At 31.1% G+C, this 15,885-nt stretch overlaps 1 protein-coding gene and 1 long non-coding RNA gene across 4 annotated transcripts in view; both read left to right on the top strand.

The window, feature by feature from the left end:
* Window positions 1–8,364, top strand: part of LOC141449283 (uncharacterized) — a 156,697-nt gene extending 148,333 nt beyond the window's left edge. For all 3 annotated transcript variants that reach the window (XM_074118549.1, XM_074118543.1, XM_074118559.1), the window contains 7 exons: window positions 1,740–1,859; window positions 1,943–2,102; window positions 2,219–2,413; window positions 3,000–3,247; window positions 4,000–4,169; window positions 4,300–4,435; window positions 4,537–8,364. In XM_074118549.1, the coding sequence (XP_073974650.1) occupies window positions 1,740–1,859; window positions 1,943–2,102; window positions 2,219–2,413; window positions 3,000–3,247; window positions 4,000–4,169; window positions 4,300–4,435; window positions 4,537–4,881 (1,374 nt within the window). In that variant the 3' untranslated portion in view covers window positions 4,882–8,364. The remainder of the gene's footprint in view (window positions 1–1,739; window positions 1,860–1,942; window positions 2,103–2,218; window positions 2,414–2,999; window positions 3,248–3,999; window positions 4,170–4,299; window positions 4,436–4,536) is intronic.
* A 2,783-nt stretch (window positions 8,365–11,147) lies between these two features.
* The window catches only part of LOC141449317 (uncharacterized), a 67,579-nt gene continuing 62,841 nt past the window's right edge, over window positions 11,148–15,885 (top strand). Inside the window, exon 1 of the long non-coding RNA XR_012455458.1 lies at window positions 11,148–11,384. This is a non-coding gene — a long non-coding RNA (uncharacterized lncRNA). The remainder of the gene's footprint in view (window positions 11,385–15,885) is intronic.

Here is a 15,885-nt window from a genome sequence, read left to right as displayed (position 1 = left end):
TCTTCAAATTATCAACATCCTATCTAGATCAGCCAAAGTTTATTGGGGACTCGGCAGTGAAGCTCTCAGAACCATTTACTTGGCAGCCATTGAACCTATTCTCACATACGCAGCACCTGCATGGGGGAAAGCATTGAGAAAGAAGTTCAATCAAACTAAATTGAAGAGAGTTCAACGACTGATGGCACTTCGAATAATAAAGGGATTTAGAACGATCTCCTATGAGGCGGCAATAGTAGTGGCCAACATTCTTCCCATCCTGACCAAAGTTGACGAGAAAATAAAGATGTACAAGACATCAAAAATTGGACACGACAGTGAGGAAGACTATGAACAACCAACTGACTACTCGGAATGGTTACACCCGGTACACGAACTAGACATTGACAGCATCGATGGGAGGGACTATAATTACGAAATTTACACTGACGGAAGTAAGACATCGGACGGAGTAGGCTGTGCAGTTGTGGTGTTCAGCAAATTGGATCTCCTAGAAACTTTTAAATACCGCCTGGGTGCTAACTGTAGTAACAACTAATCTTATTATGTAACCTGGGGTTTGGATAGGCCAATAAAAGAGAGATTCGTAAAATTTTACCTGAATTTTTTCAATAATTTCTAAGTACCTTAATGACCATATTTCACATGAATATAATAGAACTGAGCGAATTAAACTATTAATTGCAACATAATACGTGCACATAAGAAAATTTAATTAAAGTCCAGAAATGGAAACTCCGCGCAAAGACATAAGATGATTTTTTTCTGCTTACTACAGACGGGAATCACTTAATGATCTCCGCTCTATGCCTGCTGTACAACAATGTGGTTTTGTAAGTGCTTCTAATTTCTGCCTACGCTAGGAGCTTTCGATGATTTCACGTTATTGGTTTTTAAAAGTTTTAAAACTAAAAAAAAAAGTGTAGAAATGATTCAGTTTTTTCTAAATTTCTCATGGATACTCCCGGAGATAATAATGAAATAATCCTTTTGTATTTAAACTCTAATAATAAAGCTGAAGATATTTTATTACAAAACGTTAAATTAAAATGGGTTAAAGAAACAGTTTATTTGGGTCAGCTAATTAGTTTTAGTGACAGGACTAGCAAAGAAATAGAAAGAATTATGCTTGCCTGGAAAAAATACTGGTCATTGAAGTAACTTAATGAAAAATAGAAATATTAATATTAAATAAAGAAGTCAAGTTTTAGAGCGACGCATAATGCCCCCTACCTTCTGTGTGGTGCTGAAACATGGCCTCGTACAAAAGAAAATCTAAGTAGGCTTCAGACTACTAAAAGAGCTATGGAGAGGAGTTCGCTAGGAGTTAGTCAGAAAGATAAAATCAGGAGCACATTTATGAGAGAGCAAACGGGAGTGACCGATATTATAAAAAAGGTGAAGCTGGCAAAGTCAAAATGGGCAGGAAAGCTGATGAGAGTGAGAGATGGTGGTCGTTGGACAAATCGAATAACTAACTGGTCCATGGGATTCAGGAAAAGAAAGGTCGGCAGACATTATACAACATGCTGGACTATCATGGAATAGGAAAGCAAAAGATAAAGAATTGTGGAGTTTAATGGGAGCCTGGTTTCAAGAATAAATCAATATTTAGCATTGTGAAGTTCTTATTTTATTTGTTTTTTATAAAATGTATTATTTTGAAACCAAATAAAAGGCTTTAGCATTATCATGTATTTATTTTTTTATTATGTTGACTTTTGTATTTTTCTGTCTAGGGTCCACCAAACGCTCAAAAGAACAACACACAGAACTCTTCACCGGTAGAAACTTCTTATGAACTTCTCCTTCAGCAGCAGCAATTATTTTTGCAATGGCAATTAGAATGGCAACATAAGGTAGTGGTCATTAATGGTTGCAACCAGTTTTATAAAAGCTTCTGTGTTTTTTCAAGATAATCAATCATTAATTCTTCCTTTAGTATCCACGGCTGTTACCTGCATCTCAAAAACCGAATTCTAATAATTCACAAACAGAAACAGTTAGAGGCAACTCCCATGTGCCTCCACCACCTCCACTTCCCGCACAAAGCCCGCCTCCTGTACATACCAGGCCACTCACCAATTTGGAAGATATGAAAGGTATGTTATTGTAAACAAAACAAAACACAACAAACAAACAAAAAATTGTTAACGCATAATGTAGCTATTTCATTAATCGGTATATTTAATGATCAATTGGTATTTATCGTTTGCAGTGAGTGATTTAAAAGCTGAGCTGAAGAAAAGAAACCTACCAGTTTCTGGAGCTAAACCGCAGTTGATCGAAAGGCTGAAACCTTACAGTGAATCTGCAACCAGCAACAGTTCTTCAGCTACTAGCAGTAGCAGTTCCGCTGCCAGTAGTAGTATAGTATCTTCCCAACACACTCAGGATGATTCTATACCATCAGGTACGTTTACCCAAGTAACCTCTAAAACCTTAGGTTATTTCTTTAATTTTTTGCACTTATTGTTAATTACAAATTTCAATATTAGGTAAGTCACAGAAACAACTTTATTACTGTATCTCAAATGGTATTAAAAAAATTTATTAATGTGGCCAAGTTGATCAAATCTTTATTTATTCTTAATTCCCATGCGAAGGGATTAGCTATGAGGTTAGCATACTGGACTCCCACGCGGAGGTCCCGGGTTCGAATCCAGCAGCTGACCCTTAGATTTTTTCTTCCTAGGAGCTTCTTACAGCTCACTGTCCGGTGATGGACAGTGTTGTCTGTAACGAGAGAACACTGTCCGGAGGCCGGCAGTGCACTGGAAAAAGCTCCGGGCGCTAATGACCTCAGCTGTTGATGCGCCAAAAAAAAAAAAAAAAAAAAAAAAAAAAAAAAAAAAAAAAAAAAAAAAAAAAAAAATTCCCATGCTTGGTCACAGCGTCGGAGAAATTGTTCACTTCTTTATGCTGCTCACTTATTTTTTACTAGATATGAGCCAGTAAAAAATGAACGTACCATACAATTAAAAATCTGTTACGTTTAGTGTGTAGTGTATCGTCATCACAGACAGTAAGTAGTAGTTGTGGAGGTCCAGTAATGATGGACACCTCAGAAAGTCCCAGCTCTCCATCACCCACATCGCCGACCTCCACTACTACAACTACTTCAACAGCCATGGAATCATCTGTGGGAACTTCAACAGTTGGCCCTGATGATATTATAAGGGATCAACAGAGAAAAATAGATATGTTACAACGTCAGCTCAATATGCAGAATCATAATACATTCCAGGTGAATATTACTTCTACAATATATAATTTGTTTCTTTGTTTTAAAATCAAATATTTTTCTTTGTTCTGGACTACATATTAGTAACAATATGCATTAGGCGAACCGAATAATTTTTATAAATCGTGGAAAGGAAGATGGGATTGCTCCTTTACGGTTGCAATGCTCAAGAAATGCCTTCGGTATTTGATCTTCAATCAAGAAACACATTTAAATGGACAACTTAATTTAGCTGCCTAAGATTCATTTCTTTTTTACTTTAAATTAGATAGATTATATAAACTAGAATCTGACATCTATATACCGAGCACTCAGCCTTATTAACTTCAAACAAGTCTGTTTCATTCTGCTCTCGCAACGTTCTTGAGTTAAAAGAAACTTCTCCTTTACTTCAATATGAAAAACACTAACTGGGCGAAGGTCGTCTCTCTTTGCCATTCACTCTCTAATGTATTTACAACGGATAACGTACTTTCTTATCCTAATGACATATAAACAAATAAAAAAATCTTAAACCTAACAAACCTGCGCAGCAACCAACCCAATTCAATTAGCCTATTAGCGTGATATCTGTATTGCCAAAAAGTTTTGTAGATGCTGCTGCTAAGATATGTATATTGAATAATGACATAAGAGATATATGTACATTGCACGTATAAATAACTGAGAATTGTTTTTAAAGAATTATTCTGCCAAATTTTGCCTTTTAAGGAATTATTTTTATTACCTATTAAGATAATATTTGAATTTTTCAGCAAGAGCCGGTGACAAATGCTAAAGCTAGTCTCGCGGCATTTTTGCAACAGCAACATTTGAACCAATTGGCTTTGCAACAATCCCAACAACTTCTTATCACAACTAACAATAATAACAATAACATTAAACTTGCAGACATCAAAGTTGAGGATAATTCTCAGGATGGCCGGTAATAATACAAATTAACCTATACGTCTAATTTTTCATGTTCAAAAATAATTTATTTGAATGATATTTTTAAAAATTAGAGATTATTTTAATATTTTACAACATTATTAATTGAATTTTGTTTTCAAAAGAACGGTGACTCTGCCAAATTTCAAAGGTACTTTTATGACAAATGGAACTTCTGATCTACTTAATCACGTTCAACCGCAGGAATACCTTACGGACAATAAGCATGTGTTCCAAATAAAATCGGATGTCAATAAACAGGTAAATTGTATTTTAAATCGTTGTAAGAGGTTTCTTAATGTCAGTTAGATATTCAATATTGTTACTTGAACATTTACTCAATTATTTTTTTGCAAATTCAGATGATTGGAGATGATTGTGAGGAAGTTAAATCACAAATAGTGGATGATGTATTAGAAATTCTCATAAAAAATGGTGAATTGCCAGCTATCGCTGCTGCAGAACCTGTAGAACTCTCCTCGCTGCATGAAATGGATTCTAATGACTTAATGGAAGTAGATACTGATTGGCTAGATTCCTTGATGTGTGGAGGCAGCGTTGGAACATCGAACAATACTGGCGACCCATTACTTGGAGTCGGCCCGCCCAGTCCTTTTGATCTTCTTATCGATGATGATTTTAAATTACCACAGTGTGGTGCCTCAAGTACTACAAGCGATTGGGATCGAATGGATTTTGCTATATAACGCAATCACACTTAGAGAGAGAGCTCAAGAAGTCTAGGTGCCAAACTTTATGTGACAGTTTATTTTGAATAAAATTAATTTAATTAATATTAAAAATACTTATTGTATGGTAATGGACAGGAAATTTAATCTTGAGCTTTTCTTAACAGTTTATTTTTTTTGTTGTTTTGTTTTTTCAGAAGTTCCATTGTTACACGTAACTTTAGTGTCTCCCTTTTTTAAAAACAGTCAGTCCCTTGTGTGTTTTTATAAATTATATAATTTTTTACAAGTATAAAATTTAATATTCCGTATACATTTAATGTATTTAAATTTTATAATAATATGAGGGTGGGAAATGTTAATGCGAATGGATCTTTGGTTTCTTTGATCGACGCCACCTCTCGCTCAGTAGCGTGCTTCAGTTTTTATCTCCCTTCCCAAAAAGGGAAAAATAACAGAATTAAATGAATAATTCATTCTTTATCACCATTTTATTTCTGTTCTTTTTTTTTTTTTAAAGTCTGCCCTAGGTTATTGTTATTCTTTAATGATACAAATTTTTATTTTTAACTTTTTTTTAGCCAGGTTCGAACGTTGCAATTATCACCTACAACTATTATCTAAAATAATTAGTAACTTTTTAATTACATAAAATTGAAGAAAATGAAAAATTAGTAATTAATAAAGTTGTCATCAGAGATACTTTCCAAGATACTCTGCTTTATTTTTGAAAAAACTCTCAACCTGCCATTGAAAGCATTAAAGGTTGGTAAATAGAAGAACTCAATTTTTAAAAAAGTAATATTATAGTATCTTTGACATTTTCAAGCTCTTTGCAGTTGCCGACTACCCTGAAATTAAAACGGTATAAACAATTTTTCGATCACTTTTACTGTCATAAAATGCTTGAATTGCAAAGTTATGCACTTCATTTCCTTTCACGCTGGAAAATATTTTCCAATATTCCACGACTTGGATAGCTTTTTGGGGTTGAAAAATAATATTTATTTTCGCTCTTCGCGGAGGATTATTTTTAAATTCATGAGAGTCAAATTAGATTTGTTTGGATTTTTTTAGTTCTAAAACTCTTTAACATGCCAACGTACTTTCCGACAGAATTCTCTATAACACTTGAAAAACTAATTTTATACATAGTTAACAATTTAATTCTATATGAGATGGTAAATTAGAAATTATCTATACCTTGATGCTAAAAGTATTTTATACTTTCTGTGCATCCCGACATTTTTAATCGAGGTTATTTCACTAAAAGAAATATTGTACAGGAAATAGACACTGTTCTAGGAAAATTTTCCGTACGATCACTTTTCTAAGTGACCCTCTCTAAGGTCTAACGAACAAGATGTATTTTCTTCTCGATCTTGTAAAATTTCCTTGAATTATTCTCAGTAAGTTGGCTTGTCTAGCAATAAAAAAAATGCCTCTACTTGAATTTACAACTCCTCGCTTTTGGGCGATATTATTTCTATTATTACTTCTCTTTCTATTTAGAAATACTGATGTCAAGAAACAGATGAATGGAGCTGTATTAATTATTATTATTAGTTGATAAGATCTAAACTAATTTCCTCATCGAGAGTGGAAAAATAATAACCGATACTGAAAATGATTAAAACATGTTGATCAGAAGATTTCCATGTTTTTCCTCTTATATTTGCCAAAATGTTTTCACCATTTCCCGAATAAATGTGGTGTATTCGTCGTATCGCTTGAGGGAACTTCTTTATTCTTATCATAACTGTACAGATGTATTTCATAAAATTAAACTTTTAAATCATTTCTTTAAATAAGTATTCCGTATGAGCAAAATTAACAATAAGTTTCAAATTATAAACATTCCTACCTAATGTCATCCGTAGTCACATAAAGTTAAAATAACAGTATTTTGAACGAATTTATTTTATTCTTACCATATAGGGATGCTACTATTGGAATTTAGTTATTTTTTTTCTTAATTCGTTCATAATTTTACCCTTAGCATCAAGTGCCTTTTACCTTGAGTTCATTTGTACAGCTCAAATTTTTGATAGTTTTTCAATGGTGAAAATGTTTTAATGACAGTGAAATGCAAATGAATAGAAGACGTAATAATTAGTGTAGATTCTTAGCAATTTCTAAAGATAACACAACTAATGAGAGTCTATTTAGATAATTAGAAAACAAAAATCTACTCTTCATTAAACTGCCATTTTTTTTATTTATTTATTTTGTTTCTGTGTTACAACGAATAATTGGCTTTATTTTCTGTATCTACAGTAACGGCAGTCGAAATAGGCATAATCAAAATTGAAATGCTCAAAATATTTATTTCTCTATTTATATTCATCCTCCATTTGCCTTTCTTGCCTTTATACATTTATTGTGATAATGCTTTTTAAAATATTTGAAATTGAGAGTAATATGTTTTTTGTTTTGCTTTAAAATCATAAAATTAAGCAAACGAAAAAGCTTCTAATTTCTACTAATTGCTAGCGCCCAAGAATTCATTTTATTTTTTATTAATTTGTGATAAATAGCCATGCTATCACAACCCTTTTGCTAAGTTTAACTTCTTCAAGATTATTTCATTTTGGATCTCTATTTATTTAAGAATAAAATTGACAATGATGTAAATAAAAAAATTTAATATATTGTGACGTATAAAATTTCATTTCATCTAGGCCCCAAACTTTGTTTAGTCTTAAATAGATTATATTTACGACGTGGCTTTATCATAATTAATTAGTTTGCTATTTATATTTTTTACATTCCAAAATACATGAAAAAAAAAAAATTAATCTCTTTTATTTTTTAATTGCTATTGAGTTTCTATAGATTATTGGTCCGATAGAGATCCTTTGTTTGGTGTAAAAAAAAAGAAAGAAAATGAAATATAAATTTTATAAAAAAAAAAATATCACGTAAATCTGCAAATTGTAGTAACAGTAAACTAAACAATTTTAATTATTGAAGTAGTGTAAGGAATTCCAATGTGGAGTAGCCGGAACACTGCCCAATTTAGTGCGAGTTAAAAGTAACATAATGGAAATGGGACCAGAATAAGAAAAATTTGTTTAACTTATTGCTTTATTATCTTTTAATCTGCTTTTTACTTATAAAAATTTTCCCATGTCACTTTGTGGTAAAGGCAGTTTTTAAAATCTTTCCAAAGCAATTAGTTGGGCCAAATAACTTTAGAAAATATGTTTTTATTGTAAAACAATTTTTTTTTTTCTAATACTGTTTTGGATTTTGCTCCGGTCATTTAGTGACATTGTGTATAGTATTGATTTAATTTTAATTATGTACAGTTAAATTAAGTATAAATTTGGATTAATATGTAAATGAAATTATTAAGAGAGAGAGAAAGTAAGGCAGTGCAAGATATTGTTGTAAACATATGTAAATAAGATGAATAAATAGAAAACCTTCTTTTCAAACAGAAACGAAAAAAGGTTAAATGTACTTATTGTATAAATACAAACTCATGTTACTGAATAATTTCTTTTTGATGGAAATACTCCTTAATTTCACCGATTCTCATTTTCGAAAATCTGTTAAATGGCAACTACTATTAGAAAAAGAGTAACTGTACAAAACAGCTTTCCTGCCCATCAGAAGACTTATTGAAAGGAAAGGTAACAAATAGGAATAATGAAATTTAAAGAAGGGATTAGCTCCAGCAGTATCATATAGTGATCTCAAATTGCAGAGGTCGCGAAATCGAGTTCAGCTTGATGCTTATTAGTTTTTTCTTTTTAAAGAGAGGAGCCTTCAAAGCTTAATGATGATTAATAGTGTTGACTGTAGCGAGTGAACACCGAAAACTGCAAGCACTGAGAAGGCTCCATGTTTTGAAGGACTTCAGATGTCTTTATTTATTTATTTATTATGCACATATATAATACGAAATAACACACTTCTGGTCAACAGATTTTCTTTAAAGTTCATATTATATCAATATTTTAAATGTTTCTTATTATTAAATAGTAATTAAAACTATACGGTAGGATAGTTTTTTAAGGGTTGAAACTGCTCGAAGTGTAATGTTACCCAACTTTTGTCAATTTTTTCCTATTAAAAAAAAATTGTTCTTCAATATAAAGAATATAACGTCGTTTATAGGTTTATTTTTTTGCAACAATGCAGATCAAATAAATTCCGAGATAAACGTTGCTAAAAATAGGATCTTCAGAAATAGTTCTTGTTCCTTTTGTGACCTTTTTTCAAAAACAACGTAGCGCCTGAACGCGTGAATCGATTTTCATGGATTGGTTTGCCAGAATATCGCGAAACCAATAAGTCAGAGTGATTACCATCTTGGCCTCTCTCTGAACTACCACGTAAAAAAAATCATGGCAATCTGTGCTATAATAGCAATACAGTTATGCACCCCAACGCCTAATAACTTCTATCTAAAAATATGGATCAAATGTTCGCTAAATCAAGAATTCTTGTTATTAAATTTGGGAAAACTAACATTGAATTCGATTATTTGTAACAAGTTACTAATAGTAAGTTAATAATTAACTACCTCATTTAGTAATTAGTTTCCTAATCTCAAAAACCTCTCCTCTTATAGGTTTTATTCAACCCCTTCCATTCAATAGGATTCATAGCTTTTATTAAACCCCATTCAACTCTGGTGTCAGTTTTTAAACAAATTTATGTTTATTTAGAGTTGTTTGAAGAACTGAACTCTATTTATGATATTTATCAATAAGTGAAAAGCTCTTAGTGAGCTGACCCATATTTACTTTGTATATGATTCAGTTCTATGTGTATTTTCATTTATCTAATATGTTTAGGTATTTTTCTTAATTAAAAATATTAAGGTTATCTGATAACGTTATTGATAGTAAATTTTTAAGAGAATTAAGTCATAACAACAGAAAACATTGCAATAAATGAATATCTCTTCTTGTATGTTTATGTTTTAATAATTACTTATTAATCAATTTCGGTTTCCAAGGCGAATATAGTATGGCTTTTAATTTTATTAACAAGCTATTAATTTTATAGAAATAAGATCAGATTGTATTTGGATTGAGTTTTATTTATTTTTAACTATTCATTTTGTTACTAGGAAATGTTTAATCACTCGCAGGCTAAAATAACTCAAAAGTTCACACAGGCGATCTAGTGGCAAAAGCTCCAACTACTTTATTCTGGAAGTTCTAATAAATGACGCTAGATGGCATAAAAATGTACTTTTCTTAAAATTACTGCTGTAAAGAAATGGTTAATTTTTTATCTTACAAATGATTTTTTTTTTTCTTCCTTCAAAATTGAGTGACAAGAAAACGTTGTCTAATTAATAAGAAAAACCAAGTTTCTGCGATAAATAAGAATTTCTGTCGATAATTTAGCCAGGGCTGGTTTCAGGTTTTCAGGGCGACAAAGCCTCCCCTTTGTGGAGGAAATCATGCGGCGAGAGCCACAACTAGATTAAAAATTATACAGTAAATAAAACAATCTAAAAAAAATAGGGACGCTATTCTGAAGATTAGCCGTCATCTTCTTTGGCAGTTAATCTGAAAATTCGAATTCGGCGTAACATTTTAAGCACGTATTGTAGACCACTTACTCATCATATTCAAACAAATTTCACGCAGGAATATGAGAACGACAAAACTCTTAAGTTCCTGGATATCACACTTACTATGAGAGACAACAACTTTGAATTCGGAATATTCAGAAAGCCCACGTCCACTGACACTATTATGCACAACAGTTCCTAACATCCTATTCAACATAAACTAGTCGCTCTCAGACTCCTGACTGATTGAAAACTAATCCTCTTGTACTGACCAACTATGAGTGGAGAACTCAACATCACTCGCATAACAGTCACAAATAGCAGTTATACCACCATTATTTCAAATTCTGGGCTTCCCTGTATGTATATTCATCTCTGGCTTTGTAATTAAGTGTATAAAGCAGAAATCACATTCTTTCCCGTCAAACTATTAAAAAATCCCTTATTTTTCCATTACATTTGCAATCCCCACATCCAATTAAAGGCTACCCTTTGTGTACAATCCACCTTTGCCTTACTAATTAATACACTGAAGCAGAAATCAAATACGTTTGTTCAAAACTAGGCAAGAATTAGTTTGACCGAAAATATTTATTAGGATTTCTTCTTCAGTGTATTAATTAATAAACTAGACGTGGATTGTGAATAATTTTGAACCTCGAGTCGATTTATCAGAAAAGATTAAAGGATAACCTTAATCTGGTTAGATAACCTTAATTTACCAGCTGATCTGTGTGGCCAGTTACCGGCGCCCATCTTTAATTTGTTAGTGATATCTCTTTATTAACGTGATTATTAAATGAATTTAGCGAGTGTTAAAGTGGAGTTCTATTGTATTTTATAAATTGTGTTTAAGTTATACTTTATTGCGTGATATACGGTTTAGTGCGAATAGTGTTGCGAATTATTTTAAAAAGTGTCAAGTGCTATTGAACTGGTGATCTACTGAGATGCTGATGGACTTTTATATTTTTTAAACAAGGTAAGACTTTATTATCAATTACTTATTTTAATTTTCAATTACATTTTTATTATTCTTGCATGCCAATAACATTTTATAATTTAATTATTACTTACAAATTAAAAATAATGCTACATTTCGTCAACTTTCGGTGTTGGTTAATTCCTTAATTTTGAATTCTACAAAAAGTATTTAAATTGTTTTCTCAACTTTTTTGATGTATTCTTCGTTCTTTTTATACAACTGTAAGTTCAGAATTGTTGCTTTTTGTTTTGCATTTTTGTTTCCCCAAAATCCTTTCTAAACCTTTTAGATGTATTCATTGATATTTTTTTTTAAAATGACAATAGAAAAGTAGTGTTCATTGTTTCCATAATTATTTTTTTGAACTGATTTCTAAACCTTATTGATGAAAATATAATATTTTCTTTTTAATAGAATTTAAGTCCAAAATTAGCATTCTTTGTATCCCTAAATTGTATTTTTTTTTTAATGTTGTTTTCTTAACTTCTGAATGTAATCTTTAAGCACTTCTATTTAATTGACTATTAGTTTAAAATTAACGTTTTTTGTTACCCAAATAGTTTTTTAGAATTAATTTCTAAACCTCTTAGATAGATCCTTTGATCTTTTCTTTGAAATAGATTACAGGTTCAAAATTAGTATTTTTCTTTCCCTAAGTTTGTTTTAATGATTTTTTTAAATTTATTTGTTATATTCTTTAAACTTTGAATACGTTATACTTTAAATTTTGAAATGCTCAACTCTTATAACATGCAGAATGCATAAATACATTTTATTTTTATTTTTTCCTCTTTATTAGAAGATTGGTGTTGCTGCATTGTTTCTACTACTTTTACTCCTTCAGTTTGGTGATTTTCCCTTCAATTGTCTAGGCGGCAATCTGAAATCTTCCGTTTCTCTATAGTATAGAGTCTATACTATACTATTGCTTGCTTGGCAAGCATGCCAACTCTCTCATTTTCTTATCCTTCCAATGACTTCTTACCCACAGAAACTAAATCGATATTGCTTCTTCACTCCGTTTAGTATTGCTCCATTTCAACAATTTCTACAGATCCTGCTAATGGATCCATTATTCCATAATTGGGAATAATAAGGCACCTATCGCAATCCTTACTTTGTATTAATATTCAATCTATCTATGATAAATGCCAGTGCAATGGGAGATAATGTAATTATCTCTTAATGAATATTTAAATTTCCTTTTGTGTACTGGTAATTTATTTTTTACTCTCTAACCGGCCATCTTTATGGTCACATTACCTAGCCTTCCTATACAAACAATACTGCGACTCATTTACTCCGTTAATCACAAGAAAAGTTTGAATAAAAACCTAAAATAAATTTATATATATATACCTTTTAGCAAGGGAGTCGAATCATACCAAAGTTTACAAAGACCAACAGTTTTTTAAATAAATCTTATAAAGACCATTCTGTTAATATTCGTAACCCTCAATGGTGACTCAATAGACAGGTATTAGATATTTTTGTTATGATTTATCTAACAACTTGGATGATTTTGAAGATGGTTACACTTTTGAATAAGTTCATCAATTTGTATAACCTTAATTGAGTCCTATGTGGGCTTTCGCAAATATACCTCATTATACTATTAGACTTTCTAATCTTACCGTTTAAGTTATATTTCTGATATACTTTACAATGTTACGCACTAAACGGTGACCAGTACACTTGTAACTGAGTAAATTATAACAAAATACAAAAAATCTAAGAAACACTAATAAAGTGCAACTTTCTTACCTGGAAGGTAAGACTTACCTTACTACTTACCATGGATAGAATTGCTGCGAATAATTGGTCTAGTTGAACGCTTCATCCATAAAGTAATATTGCTGATATTTTTGCATTATTACTTTGTTGCCTCATACGCGCGCTGTACCAATAACTACTGTATTTGTTTTTAGTGATGTTTTATTAAAAAAACAAAAAAAAAAACAGTATTTTCCGTGCCAAATCTTCTCAAAATTACCTACCCATCTTTACCTACCTGGCATGGTTAAGGCCGTACTATTGTTGTTATTTTATTTCATAGATTTGGCTTTCGGTTTTAATCAGTTGGATTTTCTTTGGTTTTATTTTACTTTAGATGTCCAAAAATGTTTTCTAGAAATATTCAGCTTTATTTGTAACTTACCAAAATGTATATTTATGCTCGATCCATTGAGCATAGAGTTGTTTACTGTAAAAGCTACATTGTGTATCCTGGTTCTCACTTGGTTTCAACCATCTAAGTATTAAGAGTGTGATGTCACTAATTGACATCCATTAGAATTTTAACAAGTTTCAGAAACCTAAACTGCATTTAGCAGAGACATTGAGGTGCAAGCAAATAAAACAACAACATATTATTGAAAAGCAGTTTTTTATTTTAGGAAGTAAAATAACATTTGTGATATCAGCTTTAATATTGTAAATTTAATAAGGAAATTTGATAAATGGAAACAATTTTGGATTTTATCATCTTTAAAAAAAAAAAAATGACGAACTAACATCTTTAAAAGTAATTTTCAGGAAGAAAAATGTGGTAAAAGCTACTAAGATATTGGTTTTGAATTAGTAAAATTTAAAAAAAAATTCCTTGTCAAAAAGGTTTCAATTAATTGATTAAAGTTTGAGTCGCGGACTCTTTAAGCCCCTTATACATGACTTGAATGTGCTGGAATTCAACTGATACTGTAAACTGTAAAGGGATGAAGGGACATTGGAGAGGATATTATACTTTGTTCTCGAGCCAGATCACCTGAAACAGAACAATTAATTACGGCAGTAGCTGTTTAAAGTAAAACATTGTGATTATCATCATATGTTGCTCTAATTTACTTTTTTTTTGGCGATTATTATACATATTTTTACAAATAATATATTTAAAAATCTCTTAACTGGATAGCAAATTTGTAAAAATTTGTATTTACAAATTTTTAGATTTTTTGTGTTTTTCTTTTTCAATTAACATCAAGATTACCTAGACAGTTAACTCAAGCAAGAACAACTATTTGCATTCAATTTGAACTGCCAAAAAAACATAACAAAATACAAAATATATCTCCGTCAATCGCTGAACAGATCGGTTATGGCCGGTCATACCTTCAAATCTGCGAGTTTACCCTATCGGCCTCTTATTAAGACGAACATAATATAGATGAACAACTAATAGACTATTCGAGATACAAATAGGCTAAAAAGCACATTCGAAAAACAAACGAGGCTCCGCTGTCTTGGCCGAAGTAGAATGAACAAGTACGGGCGGCACCAGATTTAGATCAAAACCTTTCATCAAAGCAATTTTTTTTAGCTACACACTCACACAGACATAGACAGACACACACAAATGTATTTTTAAATAAAAATTTAAAAAAACAATACGGCGTACTTCAGACCAAGTATTTCCTCCCAAAGTTAGATTATGAAAATTGTGCACTAACGCGACCATCTCCTCATGCAGAACTTGAGACTTATCCTACATTACTAGATGAAAGGCCTCCACATCTCCCCTTATAGCCTTCCGATCCTCCCACATTGTATAATTATATAATATATGAAATAATGTCAATTATATATGCCGAGAAAATTCTGAATGAAAATTAGCTTAGTTGTCGCGCTTCAAGTTATGAGTATTATCTAAAAACTAATTTTACATGGTAGATGATATCAATGCTTTAGAAAAAGTAAATTTCAGAACATTTTATTATAAACAAAAACAAAAAAAATTATTATGAAACATGTCAGCCATCTAAAAAGAAAAGTAATTTATCAAAAAAAATGTCACATTCATGCTCTTTTAATTGAGGTGTTGGCTTGATATCATTTTATTACCTAAGATTATGTTAACCAGTAAAAAAACGTCCCAACCAAATGGAATTGAATAATTACTTTAATTATCAAAACCGTCTATGATTAAATAAATCTTTATAACCTCCAAACAAGGTTTTAAATTTACATAAATTAAAAAAAAAAATCCCTCGTTAAAAAAAAAAATATAGTTAAATGTCCAATTTATTATATTATCTTGATATAGGGTGTCGTATTATATTACCTAAACTATTTAACAATTTATACTCTAAATCACCAAAATGTTATTGTCGTTGAAATAATAAGCCCTATTTAAACTGGCCAAAATTACAATTAACTGCATAAATAACTCATGTTTCATCCCCTTTATAATTTCCAAAAAAACGTAAATTACACCAACTAATTCGCCTCAATTTAATAACTTCTATTATAATGGCAAAAATACCTCTAATATAGTAAATTAACGCCATGTTGCCCCCTGTCGTGTCAATATAAAGGTGACAAAAAATCACATTACACCACATACCTACCTAACTACCCGTACTTGCATTTTCGAAATGTCTATCTCCCACTTTAATTTCCCAAAAAGTACCCATTAGCCTGTTTTTATTATAGTTTCCATTCACTTATTAGCGATCGTCACGTTTTTGTAATACAATATTTTAGTTCAGTTAAATATTCTTCG

Source organism: Rhodnius prolixus, unplaced genomic scaffold, assembly GCF_049639745.1.
Source record: "Rhodnius prolixus isolate KJV_2025 unplaced genomic scaffold, Rpr scaffold_1, whole genome shotgun sequence".
Taxonomy (NCBI): domain Eukaryota; kingdom Metazoa; phylum Arthropoda; class Insecta; order Hemiptera; family Reduviidae; genus Rhodnius; species Rhodnius prolixus.
This window is presented reverse-complemented; position numbering and strand designations above follow the sequence as displayed.